Here is an 18,744-nt window from a genome sequence, read left to right as displayed (position 1 = left end):
GGTAAATCCCTCCCCACTGTAAGGGTAGAGCAAGTCCGAGAGTGCCTCCTTAGACTGAATGAGTATAAGTCTATGGGGCCAGATGGCGTGCATCCCAGGGTCCTGAAGGAGCTGGCTGAGGTGGTTGCTGAGCCGCTCTCCATCATATTTGAGAAGTCGTGGCTGTCAGGTGAGGTCCCGGATGATTGGAGGAAGGGTCACGTCACTCCCATTTACAAGAAGGGGAGCAGGGACGACCCGGGTAACTACAGGCCGGTGAGTCTCACCTCTGTGCCTGGGAAGATTATGGAACAGATCCTCCTGGACAACATGCTTGATCGCATAAAGAACAAGCATGTGATCCGAGACAGCCAGCATGGCTTCACCAGGGGAAGGTCATGCTTAACTAATCTTGTGGCCTTCTATGATGGAGTGACGGCGTTGGTGGATGAAGGGAAGGCGACCGATGTCTTTTACCTGGACCTGAGCAAGGCCTTTGACATGGTCCCCCATCACATCCTCATCTCCAAATTGGAGGGAGGTGGATTTGATGGGTGGACAACTAGATGGATAAGCAATTTGTTGAAAGGCCGCAGACAGAGGGTGGTGGTCAATGGCTCTATGTCCAGGTGGAGGCCGGTAACGAGCGGCGTCCCTCAAGGGTCTGTCTTGGGACCGGTGCTCTTTAACATCTTTATTAATGACATCGATGAGGGAATGGAGTGCACCCTCAGCAAGTTTGCTGATGACACCAAGCTGAGTGGTGCAGTCGATACGGTGGAGGGAACAGATGCCATTCAGAGGGACCTTGACAGGCTGGAAAGCTGGGCTCGGGTGAACCTAATGAGGTTCAACACGGCAAAGTGCAAGGTTTTGCACTTGGGCCGGAAGAACCCCAGGCACCTGTACAGGCTGGGAGGAGTTGTCCTTGAGAGCAGCTCGGCTGAAAAAGACCTAGGGGTCCTGATAGATGAGAAACTTAACATGAGCCAGCAGTGCGCTCTGGCAGCCCGGAAAGCAAATGGGATCCTGGGCTCCATCAGGAGAGGGGTGGTCAGCAGGGATAGGGAGGTGATCGTCCCTCTCTACTCTGCTCTTGTGAGGCCCCATCTGGAGTACTGTGTCCAGGTGTGGAGCCCTCAGTACAAAAAAGATATGGAAATTTTGGAAAGGGTCCAGAGGAGGGCCACAAAGATGATCAGGGGGCTGGAGCACCTCCCCTATGAGGACAGGCTGAGGGAGTTGGGTTTGTTCAGCCTGGAGAAGAGAAGGTTGCGAGGTGACCTCATTGCAGCCTTTCAATACCTGAAGGGAACTTACTCCCAGGAGGGGAGTAAACTCTTCGAAAGGGCTGATAATAGCAGGACTAGGGGAAATGGTTTTAAGTTGAAGGAGGGAAGATTTAGGTTGGATGTTAGGGGAAAGTTCTTTACTAGAAGGGTGGTTAGGTCCTGGAACAGGCTGCCCAGTGAGGTTGTGGATGCCCCGTCCTTGGAGGTGTTCAAGACCAGGTTGGACAGGGCCCTGGGCAACCTGATCTAGTAAATGTGTATGTTTGGTGGCCCTGCTAGGCAGGGGGGTTGGAACTACATGATCCTTGAGGTCCCTTCCAACCCGGGTAATTCTGTGATTCTGTGATTCTGTGAAGGGAAGCATTACTGGACATGCTGCACAGCAGGGGTTAAGACTGGAGGTGGTCAGGGCTGTAGTGACCATGCCCTCCTAGAGTTCCTCATCTCAAGGAATGCGGGCCTGGCAAAAAGCAAAGTCAGGACCCTGAGCTTCAGGAGAGTCAGCTGCAGGCTGTTCAAAGAATTCTTGGACGAGAGACACTGGAAAACTGTTCTTAGGGGCAAAGGGTTCAAACATCCCTTTGTGTGCACCTGTGTGCAGCCCAACTCCTCAGCACAGCCCTGTGCAAGCACACATTTGTGCCACCGCATCCACGCACTATGTGCTCACACACACTCACACAACCACATCCCTTAGTGCAGCCCTGTGCGCACACACACTCACACATGTGTAACCCCTTCCTTTCACTCCCAAAGTGCACGCACACACCGGTACCACAATGTCCTTGTGCAGCTCCAACACTCTGCACACCCCTGTGCACGTACATATATGTGCATGCTCGTCCTTGCACACATACCCACAGACCTACACACACCTGAGCAACACCACTGGTTTGTACACTCATGGACACAAATGTGTGTACAACACCATCCATGCACAAATACACACACACACACACACACATGGATCCCCACTGCTTTGCACAATGCTGTGCACACTCACGTGTGTCATGCACTGATTTCCCATCCAGTCCTCGAGGGGTCACTTACTTAGGACAGGAGTGCAGGGGAGCAGCCAGAAGCTGTTTGCATTCCCTGCTGTCTGCTGGGCAGCTTTGCTGGAGATGCTTGAGTTGCTTTGCTTTTCCTTGGGAGGTGGGAAGGAGCTTTGAATTTGAGGCACATCCCGTGCCAGAGCATCCCGATGGCACAAGGGGGATCAGGGCCCCTCTATTGGTTACCTCGGTGGCTTGCAGCAACTGGAACTTTTTGCCTATTGAGAAAGCTAAAAAGTGTGAGTTCCTCCTGACCCATATCAACAAAAATCTCAACCATAAAAAAGAGACGTCTTCGTATTCAAGCAAATGACAACAGTAAGACCATGCATGTTGTTTTGTTGTATTTCCTCTGTAATCATGGGGAGGATATGAAGAAGTGGTATAATTCATCCACTTCTGCACTTCAGGCACAAGTTCCTTAGAATTGGAAGAGACCCTTAAAGGCCATCTAGCCCAGCTCCCCTGCAATAAAAAGGGACATTCACAGCTAGATCAGGTTGCTCACAGCCTGGTCATTAGTCATCCCAGAGGCAAAACACACACTGAATGATCTCTCCTTCAGTCATAAATCCTTGGAGACAACAGCATTGACACTGCATGTTACTGAAGCAGTAAAAGAAATTGCTCCTGTAACTCTCCTTGTGTTAAGTAAAATGATGATAAAAAGCAATGGAATGCTTTGGCAGGACACCAAAACCATCCTCCTTCCTTGATATCTGCTGCAATGGAACCTTCCACTGGAAGAAAGCCTCTGATGACTTGTCACCCCAGAGAGGTCAGCTTTAGAAGCAGGACTGCTGCACAATAGAATGAACTGGAGCTCCTTAGCATCTCTTACATCCAGGAGGGGTGTGATCAGACCCACCTATCACCTTCAGGTGCGCTTTCTGACACCTTGTCTGACTTCACTGTCACTGTGCCAGCATCCTCAGGCTTAACCTGCTTCATTGTCAGTGTGCAGCAATTGCCAACGTTCTTGATGTCATTGTAATTGTTGGTGTAAAGGAGGTTGCCATTCAGGAACCATTCCACGTCCTCGTCATTATGGGACAGCTCGCAGGAGAAGACAGCAGAGCTCTCTTCTTCAATTTCTACATCCTGCAGGTGCTTCGTTACTTCTACATTGCGGGCTGTGGGGAAACAAGGTGAACTGTTACCACTGTTACTATAAATCATACTGGGATGTGGTAGAATGGTTGGACTAGATGATCTTTGTGTAATCATCTATGTGAAGATAATACATGTATAAAGTTAGCAGGAGAGAACGGCAGAAGTCAACCTCAAGAAGAGAAATCTGAGGTGAAATAGGACATGGAAGAGGCCACCCTCCCTGCTCATACCTTCAGCTGTCAGCATGGCCTCAGTCTCTGCAATTCCTGCCTTGCACTTGTACACACCAGCATCATCGGGCTTCAGCTTCAGAATTCTGAGCTCTACTGAATGCTTATCCCTCTTGATCTTGTACTTCTCAGAGGGCTCGATGGGTGTGCGGCCCTTGAACCATTTCACAACCTTTGGAGAAGGCCTGAAGTCACAGGACAGGATGACAGAATGACGTTCCAAAGCTGTCTTGTCCTCCAACTTCCTGGTGATTTCTATATGGTAATCTGCAAAGCAGGGGTGGAAGAGAAGAAAGGATGAGGACAATTGGAAGAAGAGGAAAGTCTCTTGCGTGTATTCCATTCCAATTAATGTCAAGTTCACAATGGTTCTTTGAACGACTCTAAAGATAAAACAAACGATTGTCTATAGGGAATGCCATTGACTACATTTCTATGAAGTAATACTGTACAGTATCTACCAAATGCAAGGTCCAGCTCTTGTTCTGTGCTTATTAAATTGCTCCCAATTGTTGAGGCTTTTATTCAAATAAGAGTGAGTTGAAAATATAACAAGTACTTTAGGATGTGAATGGATAATCTTACGCTGGGGACAACAGCAGATAAAAAGCCTGCAAGTTTCTTTCAGATGAAATCAATGACGAACCGCACCAAATTTAGGTGCTACCAAACTTAAACTTGTCTAGTTCAGAAATACAATTAATTTCACCTGATTTGACTTCTTTGCTATAGCCAAGGACAAAACCTCAGCTCTGTAAATCTGAATAGTAAGCACATCACAGCTATTCAAACACATCTTTTACTGAGATGCAGCTGTCTCATTTAGTGTCCAACGACTTTGAACTGGAAATGGAGCAGACCAAAGCAGAATCTAAACATGGCTTCTACAAGGACTGATCAAATGCGGCCACCGTCAAATTCAAAGTATCTGATACAGAAGGATCACACTCACTGTCAGACAAAACCTCTTTGGAGAGGTGAACTGACTGCCCTGTTCACCCCCACTTTGGAAATAACTGCACTCATTTCCTACCTGCTCCCAGCAGTGTGGGATGGTGGGATAGCATCACACTTCCCACACTAAGCATCCCACCATGTCACTTGTTCCACCTAAACCTCAGTCCCAAAACAAAAGGGGAACTCGCTTCTGAACCCTCTTCACTTCATTTCAGATGTCTTATATGCTTGATCTCCAACCCACCCCCCACTCAGGAGAAAGACCCCTCGCTTACACCCTACCATCTTGTTGCATTCTGATGTTGTCATCAGCCTTCAGCTTGTTGTCCTCTTTGTACCACTGGGTCTGAACCTCATCGTGTGAAATCTCACAGACAAAAGATGCACTCCAATATTCATTCACTTCCACATCTTCCAGTGCTTTAACAATCTTAATATCTCCAGCTGTGAAACAGTAGAGATATATTTGTCAGGGTATTTCCAGAACTGAGTGCAGCATCTTTTCCTTACACATATTTGCACAGAAAATAAGTAGGATTATGTTTTATTCTAAACCATCATCCATTCCTGAGTCATTTCTCTCTTCAACACAGTCAATGCATTATTGCCCTTGAACTTAAAGACAGACCTACTAGCAACAATGGAGCTCCCTGCAAACAGTTTTCATGGAAACCAGAATCTCATTTATTCTAAAACCTTTCAAGCAAAATTAAGGGTAGAAAAACAATAGAACTGACTGAATCTTTAAGGTCATTTAGTTCCAGTCCCCCTGCTATAGGCAGGGACACCTCCCTCCACACCAACTCTTCTCCTCAGGGTCAAGGCTTCTCTCAAATCATTCTCCTCTAAGCCTGTGCCTGTGCTTGGGATTGCCCTGACCCAGGTGCAGGGCCTTGTACTTGGCCACACTCAAGTTCATGAGGCTGCCAAGGGCCCACCTCTCCAGCCTGTCCAGGTCCCTCTGAGTAGCATCCCTTCCCTCTAGCACATCAACAGCACCGCTCAGCTTGGTGTCATCTGCAAACTTGCTGAGGCTGCATTTGATTCCACTCTCCATGTTGCCTACAAAAATGTTAAATAACACTGGTCCCAACACCACCCTCCACCTGGACACTGAGCTATTGACTGCAGCTCTCTGAGTGTGACCATCCAGACAGTTCCCTATCCTGCAACTGGTCCATCCATCAAAATCATTTTTCTCCAGTTTGGTGACCAGGATGTCATGCAGGACGGGATCAAATGCTCTGCACAAGTCCAAGTAGATGATGTCAGTTGCTCTCCCATTATCCACTGATGCTGTTACTCCATCATGAAAGGCCACCAAGTTTGTCAGACATGGCTTGACCTTGATGAAGCCATATTGGTTACCACCAATTACCTCATCTTTATTTTCCAAACTATGCCAAGGAGAACTAGACAGAACTCTACAGTGTTGTGTCACTACAAACCTGTCTGAACCATTGGCTTCTCTGCATGCTCATCACTAGTCTCTCCTTAGCTTGTGTGCCTACAAACAATGTATGGGGAATGTCAGCCACAAATCTTACCTAGGGGACATCTTTGCTTCAAAATCCTTTGAACATCACACAATCCCTTTTAACTCTCCAGGTCTGCATTTAGTTATGTCAGAATCAGGCCATATTTCTGTGCTGCTATATCCCTTTCCTTCTGAAGGGCCTGGATACAACTTGGATTAACCTCAGGAGAAGAGTTCCTGCATAGAATCATAGATTTACCCAGGCTGGAAAAGACATTGAAGATCATCAAGTCCAACCGCAGCCTAACCAGTACCCTAACTCTAAAAACCCTACACTAAATCATATCCCTGAGTACCACATCCAAAAGGCTCTTAAACACAACCAGGGATGGTGATTCAACCACCTTTCTGGGGAGCCTATTCCAGTACCTAAAATCTCTAGTATCTAAATCTCTCTAAAAGAGCACAGGTATTAATCTGACCAGAAAGGTTCCTGTTTGTTCATAAAATGAGCCTTTTCCGCTCCATCTTGCATAGGCCACTGGGCACAGGGTAGCTGGGAGACCACAGAAAAAGTGGTTCTGTGAGCAATAGGGAAACTACTGCCTAATCCAACTCCTCCAATCTCTGCGCTCTGCCAGCATGTCTAAATAGGGTGGCAGATACACACAGGAGATAAATATTTCCACTTCCCTCAGCCAACACTGCTCTGAATTTCTATGGGACACACAGTTAGATGAAAAGGCATTTGACAAAGAAGGAAATGAAAGAGTTTAATCTGCTGTGTCATTCTCTCGGTAGCCAGAATAACTAACCCTCGCCAGTGTTAGTTCAAAGAATAGGCAGATTTTATCTCCTGACATGAGCAGTAATTCAAAGAAGCTGGTATATGATCCAGTATCCTGCATATTCACTGCAGGCAGGAAAAGACATTATGAGATAAGGGAGATCTACACATCACTTGTTATGAACACCTCATAAAGATACAACCACACACAAGAGGAGAGTTTAGGAAGAGGACCACTCTTGGACTACTTTCCAAGAGGTATCAATTAGTAACTCTCTTCGCTCATTTTTCACACTACTCCACAGTGTCCTCCTGAGCCCCCTTACTCCTGTTGCCAACTGCTGATGCAGGGAATCCTGAGGAACCAAGGATTCATAGTTGTTCCATCAGTAGTCCTTGGTCAGCTCTCCCTCCCTGCCCCTTCTGTTTTGATCCCACTAACCAAATTTTAGTTAGTCTGAAAAGAGGATGGAAACCTCCGCAGCAATTAGTTTCTAAATATCTTGCAATGGGCAGCTTGTAGGAGCCCCATCTCAATGCCCACAGCACAGGAGGCAGGACTGCTTAGCCCATGCACTAGTGCATTTACCAGCACAGATGTAAGCCCAGATCTATGCACACCAAATACAGGCTCTCAGTTTGCACAAGGAGGCATCCATGGAGCTGAAGTATTAGGCAGATATTGTGGTGGGGCAGCAGTTATTGAGACGCCAGACAGAAAGGACACAGATAACGTGGCAACTCAGCTTTACCATTATGACTGATGATGGAACATCTAATTTCACTGCTCAAAAGAGAACTTCCATATAACTGGAAAGAATGAAATTCACAGGGGAAACCACACACAGACACACACAAAAGCAATACAAAGGAGATGAAGGATGGTTCACATACTAGTGATTCACTCTGAGACGCAAGCAAATGAAAGAGTATCCCCAACCATTTGCCTCCTGAAATGCTAAGTATATAAACTCATTGCTGTGAAAACTCTGCCAGACGTGAGTCATACACTGTAAAACCTTATGGGGTCAATCAGTTTAACTTCATAAATTCATTACACCAACAAAAACAGACCATCGTGTCCAGGCTGGTTCATTTCAGCTCTTCAAAGCTGTTGGTAAAACTGCCTGAGAGCTGAAATGCTTACCAGCAAAAGCTAAAAACTGTAAATCAAATGTAATAGGCTGGCTTTGTCTACTGTATAGAAAGTATGCCTGAAAAAAAGAAAATAAAAAAGAACGTAAACCAGAACAAATGGAATGGCTACATAAAACAGCCAGTACTGAAACAGCAACCCAACCTGGTTGCAGAATGAGAGAGAAAATGAGAGTTCACCAAAGTCATGGGACAGGACACATGTTCATGTTCATGCTAACACTGAACCCAAGTGGCCACATGAGGACAGCATCTAGTAGGAAATCAGAAAAAAGCATCCTTTCATACGTCCCTTGGGAAGGTGGCATCTACCAGGGCACAGCAGACCCATGTGTTCAGTAACAAGTCTGATGCTTCAGAGCCCAATGATGAGCTACAAACTGGGGTTTAACCAATGCAACACATGGAGGGAAAATCTGTCTTGAGCATAAAGAAGAAAGAGAAAGGTATCCAAAAGGACTAACCAAGAAATGCCCAAACTGCCCATGAAGCATTTCTTCCCGTGGTGCAAAATACCACAAGAGGATTTATTTGCTCTTTCAGTTAAACATAAAATGAACCTTTAGGGTAGCTGATGTCTTGTCTTAGGCTGCTCAGCATGTGGATGTTCCCTGATCTTCATATTCACACTTGTGAATAATGAGACTTCTCTTATTTCCCTGGGAAGTAATGCCCACTTTTTTACTTTGACAGAGCTCCTTCCCATCCTAGAAGGGAAAATATCAAGTCAGATCTCCATTAGTCCTTCCATCTCTGCACTGAGCAAAGGGAGCCTTCAGATCTATGCTTAATTCACCCACTCCCCTAGAATTAATGGAACTGTGCTTACTGGAACATATGCTGAAGCTTAAGCACAGTGCGGTGTTTTCAACATGAAGGAATGGCTATAGAACATGCATAAATTCTGGCTGACCTATGACAGCTTAAAGCACTGCGGAGGACTGTTAACAAGCCTGTTTGGACATCACCTTGAATAAATGACATTATCCCCAAGTAAGGGAAGGAACAGCTGAGCACCAGGGAGGTACACAAAGTGCCAGAGCAAATTCTCACACTGTCAGGTGCAAAGAAAACTGAGATTTCACCCCAAAAACCCAGTTCACAACAAGGCTACAAAATCCCGGCTGAGAATTTCTGTGTTAGACTTGAAGCTCAAGACTGTACTGTAGTTCAACCAACAATATTTTGTGCAGCATGACCTAAAAAGTTCACAATAAAACCAAAACAAACTTCAATTTCAACTTGATAAATGAACTCAGGACATAATAACAAAGAGTGCTGATCTGGGCAAATAAAAGAGCATAAAGAAAAGAGAGCAGTGAAAAAGCTATCAAGGAAAAGCTCAGACTCGCATCCCTTGGAAGTGAAATTAAAGGCTCTCATTCATTTCCAGAGAAGTCAGAAAGGAAAATACCATTACATGCCATACCTTGAACCACTTGACGTCCATGTTGGGCCTGGACAGCTCACACTCAAATGTGACCTTGTCCTTCTCAATGACGCTACTGTCTGCCAATGGTTTGCTGATTTTCACAGGCAATTCTGAGAAGGAGAAAGAAGAATGTGGATTTAGTTGGGAACTTAGTTTTGTTCATAACCAGGTCCATGGGTGCTGTTAAATGGATCCTTCCAGATGGAAAAAACATTTCAGGTGGCCTCCTAGATTTTACCCCTTTTTGTGTTGCACGCAAGACTGAAAAAAAAAATTACTTCTGCAAAGTTCTTCTTGTCATAAGGAAACAAATATTTGGGGAATGGCAGAACCAGGTAAAATTTTCCTTCACGTCAAGAAAGTATAAATTTCACTCTCATGCTCTTGGTGTGGTTTCTGCTATGATTATTTGGACTAATTAAGCTTCTCCCTGATGAAAGCCTAGAAGTATATCACAAGAAGGACCAACTTACCCGTGACCTTTTATTTGTCTTACTCAAGCATCTCCTCCTGACCAAAACTGACAATAAAAGATTCAGCCAGACTACACGTTTGAGCAGCTGAGTTGTTTCTAGGATCTCCTGCAATCTCAAGCTTGGAACACACACTTGTCTTTTGACTAAGTGTCTCTTATAGTGCAGTAAAACAACAGGTTTTCACACGGCGATTCCTCATTTACCTTGATCTGAAATCATTCTCAAACCATGTGGGATCAGTCCAGGGAGAAGGGGAGGAGAGGGGAAGGGAAAGGGGAAGTCCACAGTCCTCTAAAATCAGGCTTCTTAGCCTAAAGCTCAACAGCAAATAGCAGTCCACTTCCCCACATTGCTAGACTCCGAGCATTTAAAGAACATCAGCTGACCTCATTATGAGCTCTAACATAGCCAAAGGAATTCATATATTCAAATATTCTCTTGAGTGATGAGAAATATGGAGCATAACTTCAGACTTCTGCTGTTAAACTCTCACTTCTATCATAAACCAGAGTAAGAGTTCAATGCTGTTTTAGATGGAGGACTCATATTTTAAGTAACTCATCTCATTAAGGCTTGGATTCCCTACTACAATTAGTTAAATTCCAGTTTGGATCATGCTTCACCTTGGATCACTTAGGGCTTCAGCCACTTATTGGAACTAACTCAATTTGTCTACAGAGAAGCTGTTTTCTATAGCAACAATAAGCTGTGATTGCAACTGGATGTCGGGAGAGCACAAATCCCGCAGTTATCCTGTACCAACATCCTCTCCTTCCATCAGAACAGCAAGTTTTTAAACCAGACTCATGCAAGCTTGCATGACACACCTTGTGTAAAACTGTTGGCAGCCATCAGGACAGCCAGTTGCTTCCTGTATAGACACTGTTCCATCAGTTTTGGTTTTTTGTCTCGCTAGAACAACAGCCAGTGTCTGAAAACTCCCACAACTGAAGCAACCACGCTGATATACCGCAGTCACTGGAGGTGCTCAAGAGCCACGGGTATGTGGCACTGGGGACGTGGTTAGTAAGTCCAGTGAGGGTGGGCTGGGTTGGACTCAGCTATCTCAGTGGTCTTTTCCAGCCTTGGGTGCAACTTGTAAGAGGGAATGAAGCAGCAAACTGCCCAGCACTGAGCTGCATTCTTCTGACACATGGTATCAGTGAACTGCTGTATTTCCCTATCTTCTCTGGAGCTATTGATCTAACCTAACTGAAAAAGTAAGCCTGAACCTAGATATAAATCAGGATCATAGTCACCCATGGTTGCTTATATATTCAGAAAGACACTCCAGAGGGTAATTCAGCGCATCTAGAAATTAAAGTAGAAGTTCCTTAGTCAAAAATATTCCACAGCCAGATTTTCACCTTGCTACCACTACATTAAAAAGGAGAATCCAACTTGTGGTGTGGGTCATTGATGTTGTTCCGGGGGGAATTGTGGCTGTTCCATGCCCACAGGGTAGAAGACAGCCAGTCTTCCTCTAAGCCACATAAAAAGCTGCTTAGTGCTCCCAAAGCGAATGCTCACCAGTTGTTTCCAACTTGAAGGTCATCTTCTGGCCAGCAGCCTCGCAGATGTATTCTCCAGCATCTTTCTTCTCCAGCTGCTCCACAACCAGACGCCGTGTTTTGCCCACAGATTCCATTCTGAACTTTCTGGAGGAGGCAAGCAGTCTTCCATCCTTGTACCATTTTACTTCGGTTGGATCCTGTGCTACTTCACAGCTGAGGGAGGCACTTGCTGCCAGGGCAGCACTCACCTCTTTCTGCACCTTCTCCTGGTTTATAAACACAGGTTTTGGCTCTGAGGGAAGAAAAGAAAAAGTATTGACTGAGGGACCGAAATGAGACCAACTTGCAGGTTTGTATGTACAGGTTGGAACAGGTTTAGGTTACCACTTGTGCCCAAACTAATAGCCTTCACTAGAGAATATCAGCTCTTCTGTTGAAACAAAGTGTCAAATCTAGGCAAGAAAGAACCTAGGAACTGAAGGAACCAAGAGGGTCCTTGAACACCAGTCCCATGGTTGCAAGTCACTATGCAAACATATTGAACCCAAAAGAACATCTGTCCTGCAGGCAACCAAAACCTGAGTTCCTTTTACTTAAGACCCACTGTGAAACATCAAAACACATAAACATGTGATAGTCAAACCACTGGCTGCCTTTTCATGACCCAGAACAGTACTCCTGGCTTCCTGAACAGACTCCTCATGGCCTCTACCATTGCCACAACTGTGACTGTCAAAGGCACAAAGGAAATATGCTCACCAACGCAGTCCTTTGTTCTTTGTGTGTGATTTGCAGATATCTATCTTACTTTGAGCTCTGGCAATAGTCAGCTCTACCAGGTCTCTTACTGTGAGTAGCAGACTCACCTATCCAGATGCAGCCTCCAACATAAAGGCATAGTAAAAAGGCAGTGTACTACTAGGAGAAGTTCCTGCTTCTCCTGCCATGAAAGGCTGCACGTAGAACATGCACTCCAGCCTCACTGCACATACTTATCTTAGTCAAATGTTTAGGTGAACAAGAATTACAGTTTGGGATCTCAGGCACAGGAGAGATTTGAATAATATCTTGAATATTGCTTCCACTGTACATATATTACTAATTATTGCTCTACAGACAGACTGAAACAGGTCTTTGTGTCATACTGAAACCAAATACTTTCTACAAACCCAGGCAATCAAGTCTAGGGAAAAAACCTCAGCACAGACTACAGTGATCCAGGTGCAGTATAATAGAAACTAGATTTTACTTTACTGTTCTCTGCTGTATTTCATACAACACCTGTCTTACCTGTGACATGAATCTTGAAGGTGAGTTTCTGGCCAGCAGCCTCGCAGCTGTACTCCCCTGCATCTTTCTTCTCCACCTGGCTCACCACCAGCCGACGCTGTTTGCCCTCTGACTCTACCTTGAACTTCTTGCTCGAGGTGATCAGTTTCCCCTCCTTGTACCACTTCACCTCCATCTTCTCCTGGGCCACCTCGCAGCTCAGCGTGGCATTTTGAGTCAGTGCAGCCTTCACCTCCTTTTGTACCTTGTCCTTGTTTGTAAACACGTCTTCTTTCTCTGCAGGGACATCACAACAGTCACACCATTTTGCTGTAGTCTGCTGCAGAGCTTACTCCAGTTCCCCATTTTCATTATACTTGCCCTTCACAGGGACCATCATGATGCCTCATTAAGACAGGAAAATACTTTCCCCTCTATTTTGCCTTGGGAAATGAATAGGCATATCATTTCATATCATATCATAAATCTAAACATTTCGCAGTCTGATAGCAGATTTGGACATGAGATTTAGAACACCTGCATGCACTGCTGAACCTCCTCCCTTCTCTTTGTTTCTTCTGATGTCTCTCTACATTTCCAGTAAATCAGAAGGGAATGGCCCTCTAGAACAGGTTGCCCAAGGAGACTGTGGATGCTCCATCCCTGCAGGCATCCAAGGCCAGGCTGGATGTGGTTCTGGGCAGCCTGGGCTGCTGGTTGGCAACCCTGCACATAGGAAGAAGGGGGTTGGAACTGGATGAGCACTGTGGGCCTTTGCAACCCAGGCCATTTATGAGTCTGATTAGTGGCATTTTCCACCTCATTGTGTCATTCAAATTTTGTAACCAGATCTCATCAAACACCTCCCCTTTTCTCACTCCTTGCATGCCTGGTGTGCTCTTGCACTGTAACCCTGCAGACACCAGCTGACTACAAGAGCTGCACAAGTTACCCTCCTTGCCTATTGTTTGTTGCAGTAATTCATTCCTGGATGGAAAAGCACATGTAGAAAAGTGTTGCTATGACACTAGATGACAAAGAAAGTCCTATAGCCAAAATGTTTTGCACCAGAGAGGCTGTAAGTTGATCCTCCAAATGCAAGACACACAAAATGAAGTGTTCCTTTATCTCTGGGATTCCAAGCATTTTCTCACCTCTGACTTTCACTTGGAATGTTGCTTTGTCATCTTTTGTTTCACAGCTGTAGCTCCCTTGGTCTTTCAGGGTCACATTTTTGACCATGAGCTTGCGGTGCGTCCCCTGGGAGATGATGGTTGTCCTCTGGTCCTGCTTCACCTCTATTTGATCTTTCTTCTATACGACAGCTCCGCTTGCAGCTGACACCTCACACACCAGCTCCAGGTCTTCAGAAGGACTGACTGATATTTCTGGAGTCATTTTGGACTTGCTGACAAAATTAATGGCTTCATCTGAAGAAAAAAAGAGAAAGTGGTTTACATCCTGACTCAGGCTTATTCAGCACAGCATTAAGATACAGTTAGAACTGATTGTAATGTCTCTGCTCATTACATCTGGGGGATCAAGTTTCACCTCTGGAGGTACTCACATACAAACGTGTGCTTGATTCTCCTGTGTAAGGAAAGAGTAAGTTCTATGCAGACAGTTCTTATTTCTTCTAATCAATTCTGTATTCTGCACATGTTCTTCTGAAGCTAAAATGAAGGCAGCTAAGTAACCTGTTTGCAATACATGAACAAACCAATTCAACACCTTGTCTCTAAGCTAACAAGCAGCGTTTGATGAGCACATCAGTATTTCATGCCCTTCATTCCATCCAGACTGTATTGGCAATAACTATGCTGGTATTAACAAGGATAGCAATTACAAGCAAAATGGTAGAAATACAGAAGATATAAGGAAAAGGGAACTCACCAGAACTGAGGCGATCCTCCCTGGTGAGCTATCTCCAAGAGATGCTGCCTCAGTGAGGGTCAGCCCTTAAATGAGGTCTCAGAGGAGGTGGAGTCGAACTCCACCCCTCCAGGGAGCACAGCTACATAACTTTCACCTGTGCTCCCACAGCTGACCCCACACTTGCCTCAGCTGATCAATCAGCGGTTCACATTGTGATCTCCCATACACTCCACCCCTTCACAACGTGAACCAATGATTAGGTGAGTTCCCCTTATTACAGAGACCCAATCACGACGCTGATACAATCTCCCGTCGCATTAGATGTTGATATTATTCAAATGATGATGATTGGATGGGTGTTTATGATCTTCCATGGGCCAGTGCTTGATAGATGTTACCGGAGACAAATCATCTTGAAGTGCAGGTCCGTCTGCGTTTCATCAGTCCAGAGTAATGGTCCTAGAGGCTTAGAATCAATCTTAAGGGGAGTAATATAGATGTTTCAAGGGTACTAGGAGGGGAAGATCCGCCCTCCAGGGCAAGATACAGGCCGTATTCTTATCTTGGGTCAATACTTCTGCTTGTACTGGATTATGTCCCGGCCTCCGATACCATACCCTCTGGCCAGATATCTGTGGCTGTATAACTATATCTGGCACCAGAGGAGGAGTCTTGATCTGCCATAGGGACATAATAGGTGTTCCTTTAGCAAAAAAGGCCGGAGTATTGACCACGATGTCAGTAGGCCATGTACCTATCACCGAGGGGGTGACTGAACCTCCCACCTCCAATAATCTCCCCCAAGGTGCAAGTAGGCCACACCATTTGGGTCCTACCTGCACCTTCCAAGGCCAATTTATCTTATGGATTCCCGGTTCTAAATTCTCAGGGGCAGGGAGCAGAAGATTATTTTCAGTACCAACCTGCGCTTTTACCTTATTATCGGTGCCTGTAATTTGGATCCTAAGAGGGGAGGCCCATATAGTTTGTAACATTTTCAGGGCACTGGGTCTGCCATCCCGAGGTCTTTCATTCAGGTCCCGCACGGTTTCATATAATCTTTTTGTCCACCCCTGCAGGGACTGAGAGTCTGTTTTCAGGGCAGCCTTAAGGATACCATTATAACATTCAATAAGGCCTGCCCCTGTTGGGTTATATGGCAGGTGGAATCGCCATTCAATGTTGTTTTCTTCTGCCCAGCGCTGTATCATCGCTCCAGTGAAGTGAGTCCCTTGGTCACTCTCGATAACTTGAGGTGTCCCGTATGCAGACATCAGTTTAGTAAGTGCCTTAATTGTGTATGCTTGATTTGCCTTTGGTACAGGATAGGCTTGCAGCAGTCCACTTACAGTGTCAACGCAGGTCAGGGCATATCTCGCCCCCTCAGACCGAGGGAGGGGCCCAATGTAGTCGACCTGCCATCTCTGAAGAGGACTATATCCTCTAGCAATGTGGGATGTTGTTTCAGGCAACGGTCTCGGTCTCATCTTTGAGCAAGCATCGCAATCCTGACATGCTTGAACGATATCAGATAGTTGTACAGGCAGCCCCCATGCTTTAGCAGCTGCCCACATTATCTTCTGTCCAGCATGCCGTAGCTTCTGATGTAACCAACGGGCAATATTTTCAGATTGTGAATTCTCAATCCATCGGATTCGGGCCAGTGTGTCAGCTTCATCATTTCCTGGTGACTGCAAGGGTTGATGACCAGAGACATGGTAGACACATACTGTCCTGTGTTTGACCGTATTCCAAATGTCTACCCACATGTCTTTACCCCAAATCGGTCGGGCGTGGATAGTCCATTCCTGGGTAGCCCATTGCGTAATCCACAGAGTGAGCCCGCGGTACACAGCCCAACTATCTGTACAGATGTTCAGGACGCCGTCACCAGGTTCTTTAGTTATAACCATCCACACGGCTCGCAATTCTGCCCATTGGCTGCTTTGACCATCCCCCTCATCAAACCAGATGGTCTCAGTAGAGGGATGGTATGCTATTGCTCGCCACTTGCTCGGGTTGCCTCTGCTGGACCCATCCGTATACCAGGCATCTTCAGGAATAGGATATCTTCCTTCCTGAACGGGACTCTTCTCTGGTGGAGCAACCATCGGTTCTTTTGATGTATCACTGTGATACGTCACTGGGCCTAGGATCTTCTGTAGTTCTTCTTTAAGTGGAGATGAAGACAGACTGCTTCTCTGGCTTAGATAGGCGACCCATCGTGCCACCGTTTGTGCTTGGGCCACCCCCGTCTTAGGAAGGTGAGTCAAATCTCTCACCCACCCCTGGATTGGTAATGAAGTCTTAACTATGACCTCTGCTGTTTGCGTTATCGGCTCTACTGCTTGTAATGCCGAATAGGCAGCCAATAACTGTTTCTCAATCATGCTATATCATTCTTCTGCTCCGTGCCAAACCTGAGACCAGAATCCAATGGGGGTTCGAACAGAACTCTGGCGTTGCCACAGGCCCCAGCCAAAACCATCTTGAGTAACATGAACATCTAGTTCAGCTGGGAGGGTCGGATCAAATATACCCAACGCCTGAGCTTGTTTAACTGCCAGTTTTGCCTGTTGGAAAGCATCCTGTTCTATCTTTCCCCAATTCCATGATTGACCCTTCTTTGTAAGCTTGTATAATGGCCTTAATAGCTGAGCTAAATGAGGTATAAAGGAGCGCCAATACCCCAATATACCCAAACATTCTTGCAATTGTTTTGATGTTGTAGGGACTGGAAACGCTTGGACTTTATCTACTACCGCACTGGGTAGTACTTTGGTTTTCCCGGACCAAATTACTCCCAGGAATTTTACAGATAGCCCCGGACCTTGCACCTTCTGTGGGTTTATAGCCCACCCTCTTTTCTGCAGGTAAGCTATCAACAAATCTGCTGCTTGTCTCACCACCTCTAACGAATCGGATGTTAACAGGAGGTCATCAATATAATGATATAAATTGACATTATTTGGCTTTTCCCACTTAGCCAGATCACGTGCCACTAAATTATGACAAAAAGTGGGCGAATGTACGTACCCTTGGGGTAGGACCTGGAAAGTCCATTGCCTCCCTTCCCATGTAAATGCAAACTGATCTTGCGATTCTTCACTGATTGGAATACTGAAGAATGCATTCGCCAAATCCAAGACACAGTGATATGTTTTGATTTCCCTGCTTAGTGTGTCCATTAGGGAGGCAATATTGGGTACAGCCGCATGAACAGGTGGCGTGACCTTATTTAATTCCCTATAGTCTACTGTCATCCTCCATGTTCCATCCAGTTTTCGCACTGGCCATATTGGGGAGTTATATGGGCTATGTGCAGGCCTTATAATACCCACTCTTTCTAATTCCTGCACCGTCTTTGTTATTTCATCCTGCCCACCCGGGAGTCTGTACTGTTTCACATTAGTAATCCGGCGTGGCTTCGGCAAACAAATAGGCTCATGTTTTGCATGGCCTCTCAATATTGTCTGGATTGCCTGGATACTAATGCATCTCTGCCGCAATCGGAACTCTCCCACTGTTGTATGGAGAGCCAGACCCCACAGGATATCAATTCCTAATATATACTCTGGAATTGGGGCAATGGATACCTTGTACTCCCGTGGTGGAAGACGCCCGACCCCCAGTTTTACCCAGGTTTGGGTGACCGGAATGGTTTGTCCCCCAAAACCTCCAATCATCACTCTATTACCTTTAAATTTAGTTGGGTCTCCATATATTATAGATGTCTCTGCCCCGGTATCAACTAGGGCCATAACCTTCTGTATATTCTTTCGGGACCAGTATATCGTCAGTTCCACATAGGGCCTCCGGTCCCGTCTAGAGGCCCTAGGAGGACTGACATCCCTCGTCAAGCCATGAACTGAGCCAGATTCAAGTCTTTTACCTCCGATACCTCCGGTGTCATAACCCGAGGCACCTGAGGTGGCTTCTTTTTCCTATTTGGAACTATAAAATCTTCTAAATTCCATGTTGTTGTTGGTCGCCGCTCTATAAATCTTATCCCTGGCCTTTTGGGTTTATTCTGAAATTTTTGTTCATCCTTCAGTTGCTTCCACAACTGAAGGAGAACCTGATTGGGCTGCCCATTATTTTTGAAAACTGAACGCCTGCCCGGAGCAGATCAT

At 45.7% G+C, this 18,744-nt stretch overlaps 1 protein-coding gene across 1 annotated transcript in view; it reads right to left on the bottom strand.

The window, feature by feature from the left end:
* Positions 1-3,091: 3,091 nt before the first annotated feature.
* LOC146752610 (obscurin-like) overlaps positions 3,092-18,744 on the bottom strand; it is a 97,690-nt gene continuing 82,037 nt past the window's right edge. Inside the window, exons 2-3 of the mRNA XM_085531783.1 lie at positions 3,670-3,936; positions 3,092-3,459 (exon numbers count right to left, since the gene is read on the bottom strand). Coding sequence (XP_085387909.1) covers positions 3,185-3,459; positions 3,670-3,936 — 542 coding nt within the window. The 3' untranslated portion in view covers positions 3,092-3,184. The remainder of the gene's footprint in view (positions 3,460-3,669; positions 3,937-18,744) is intronic.

Source organism: Coturnix japonica, unplaced genomic scaffold (genome assembly GCF_054131305.1).
Source record: "Coturnix japonica strain WE unplaced genomic scaffold, WE-NBRP24 Scf044, whole genome shotgun sequence".
Taxonomy (NCBI): Eukaryota; Metazoa; Chordata; class Aves; order Galliformes; family Phasianidae; genus Coturnix; species Coturnix japonica.
Note: the sequence above shows the minus strand (reverse complement) of the source record. Positions and strands in the feature narration are given on the sequence as shown.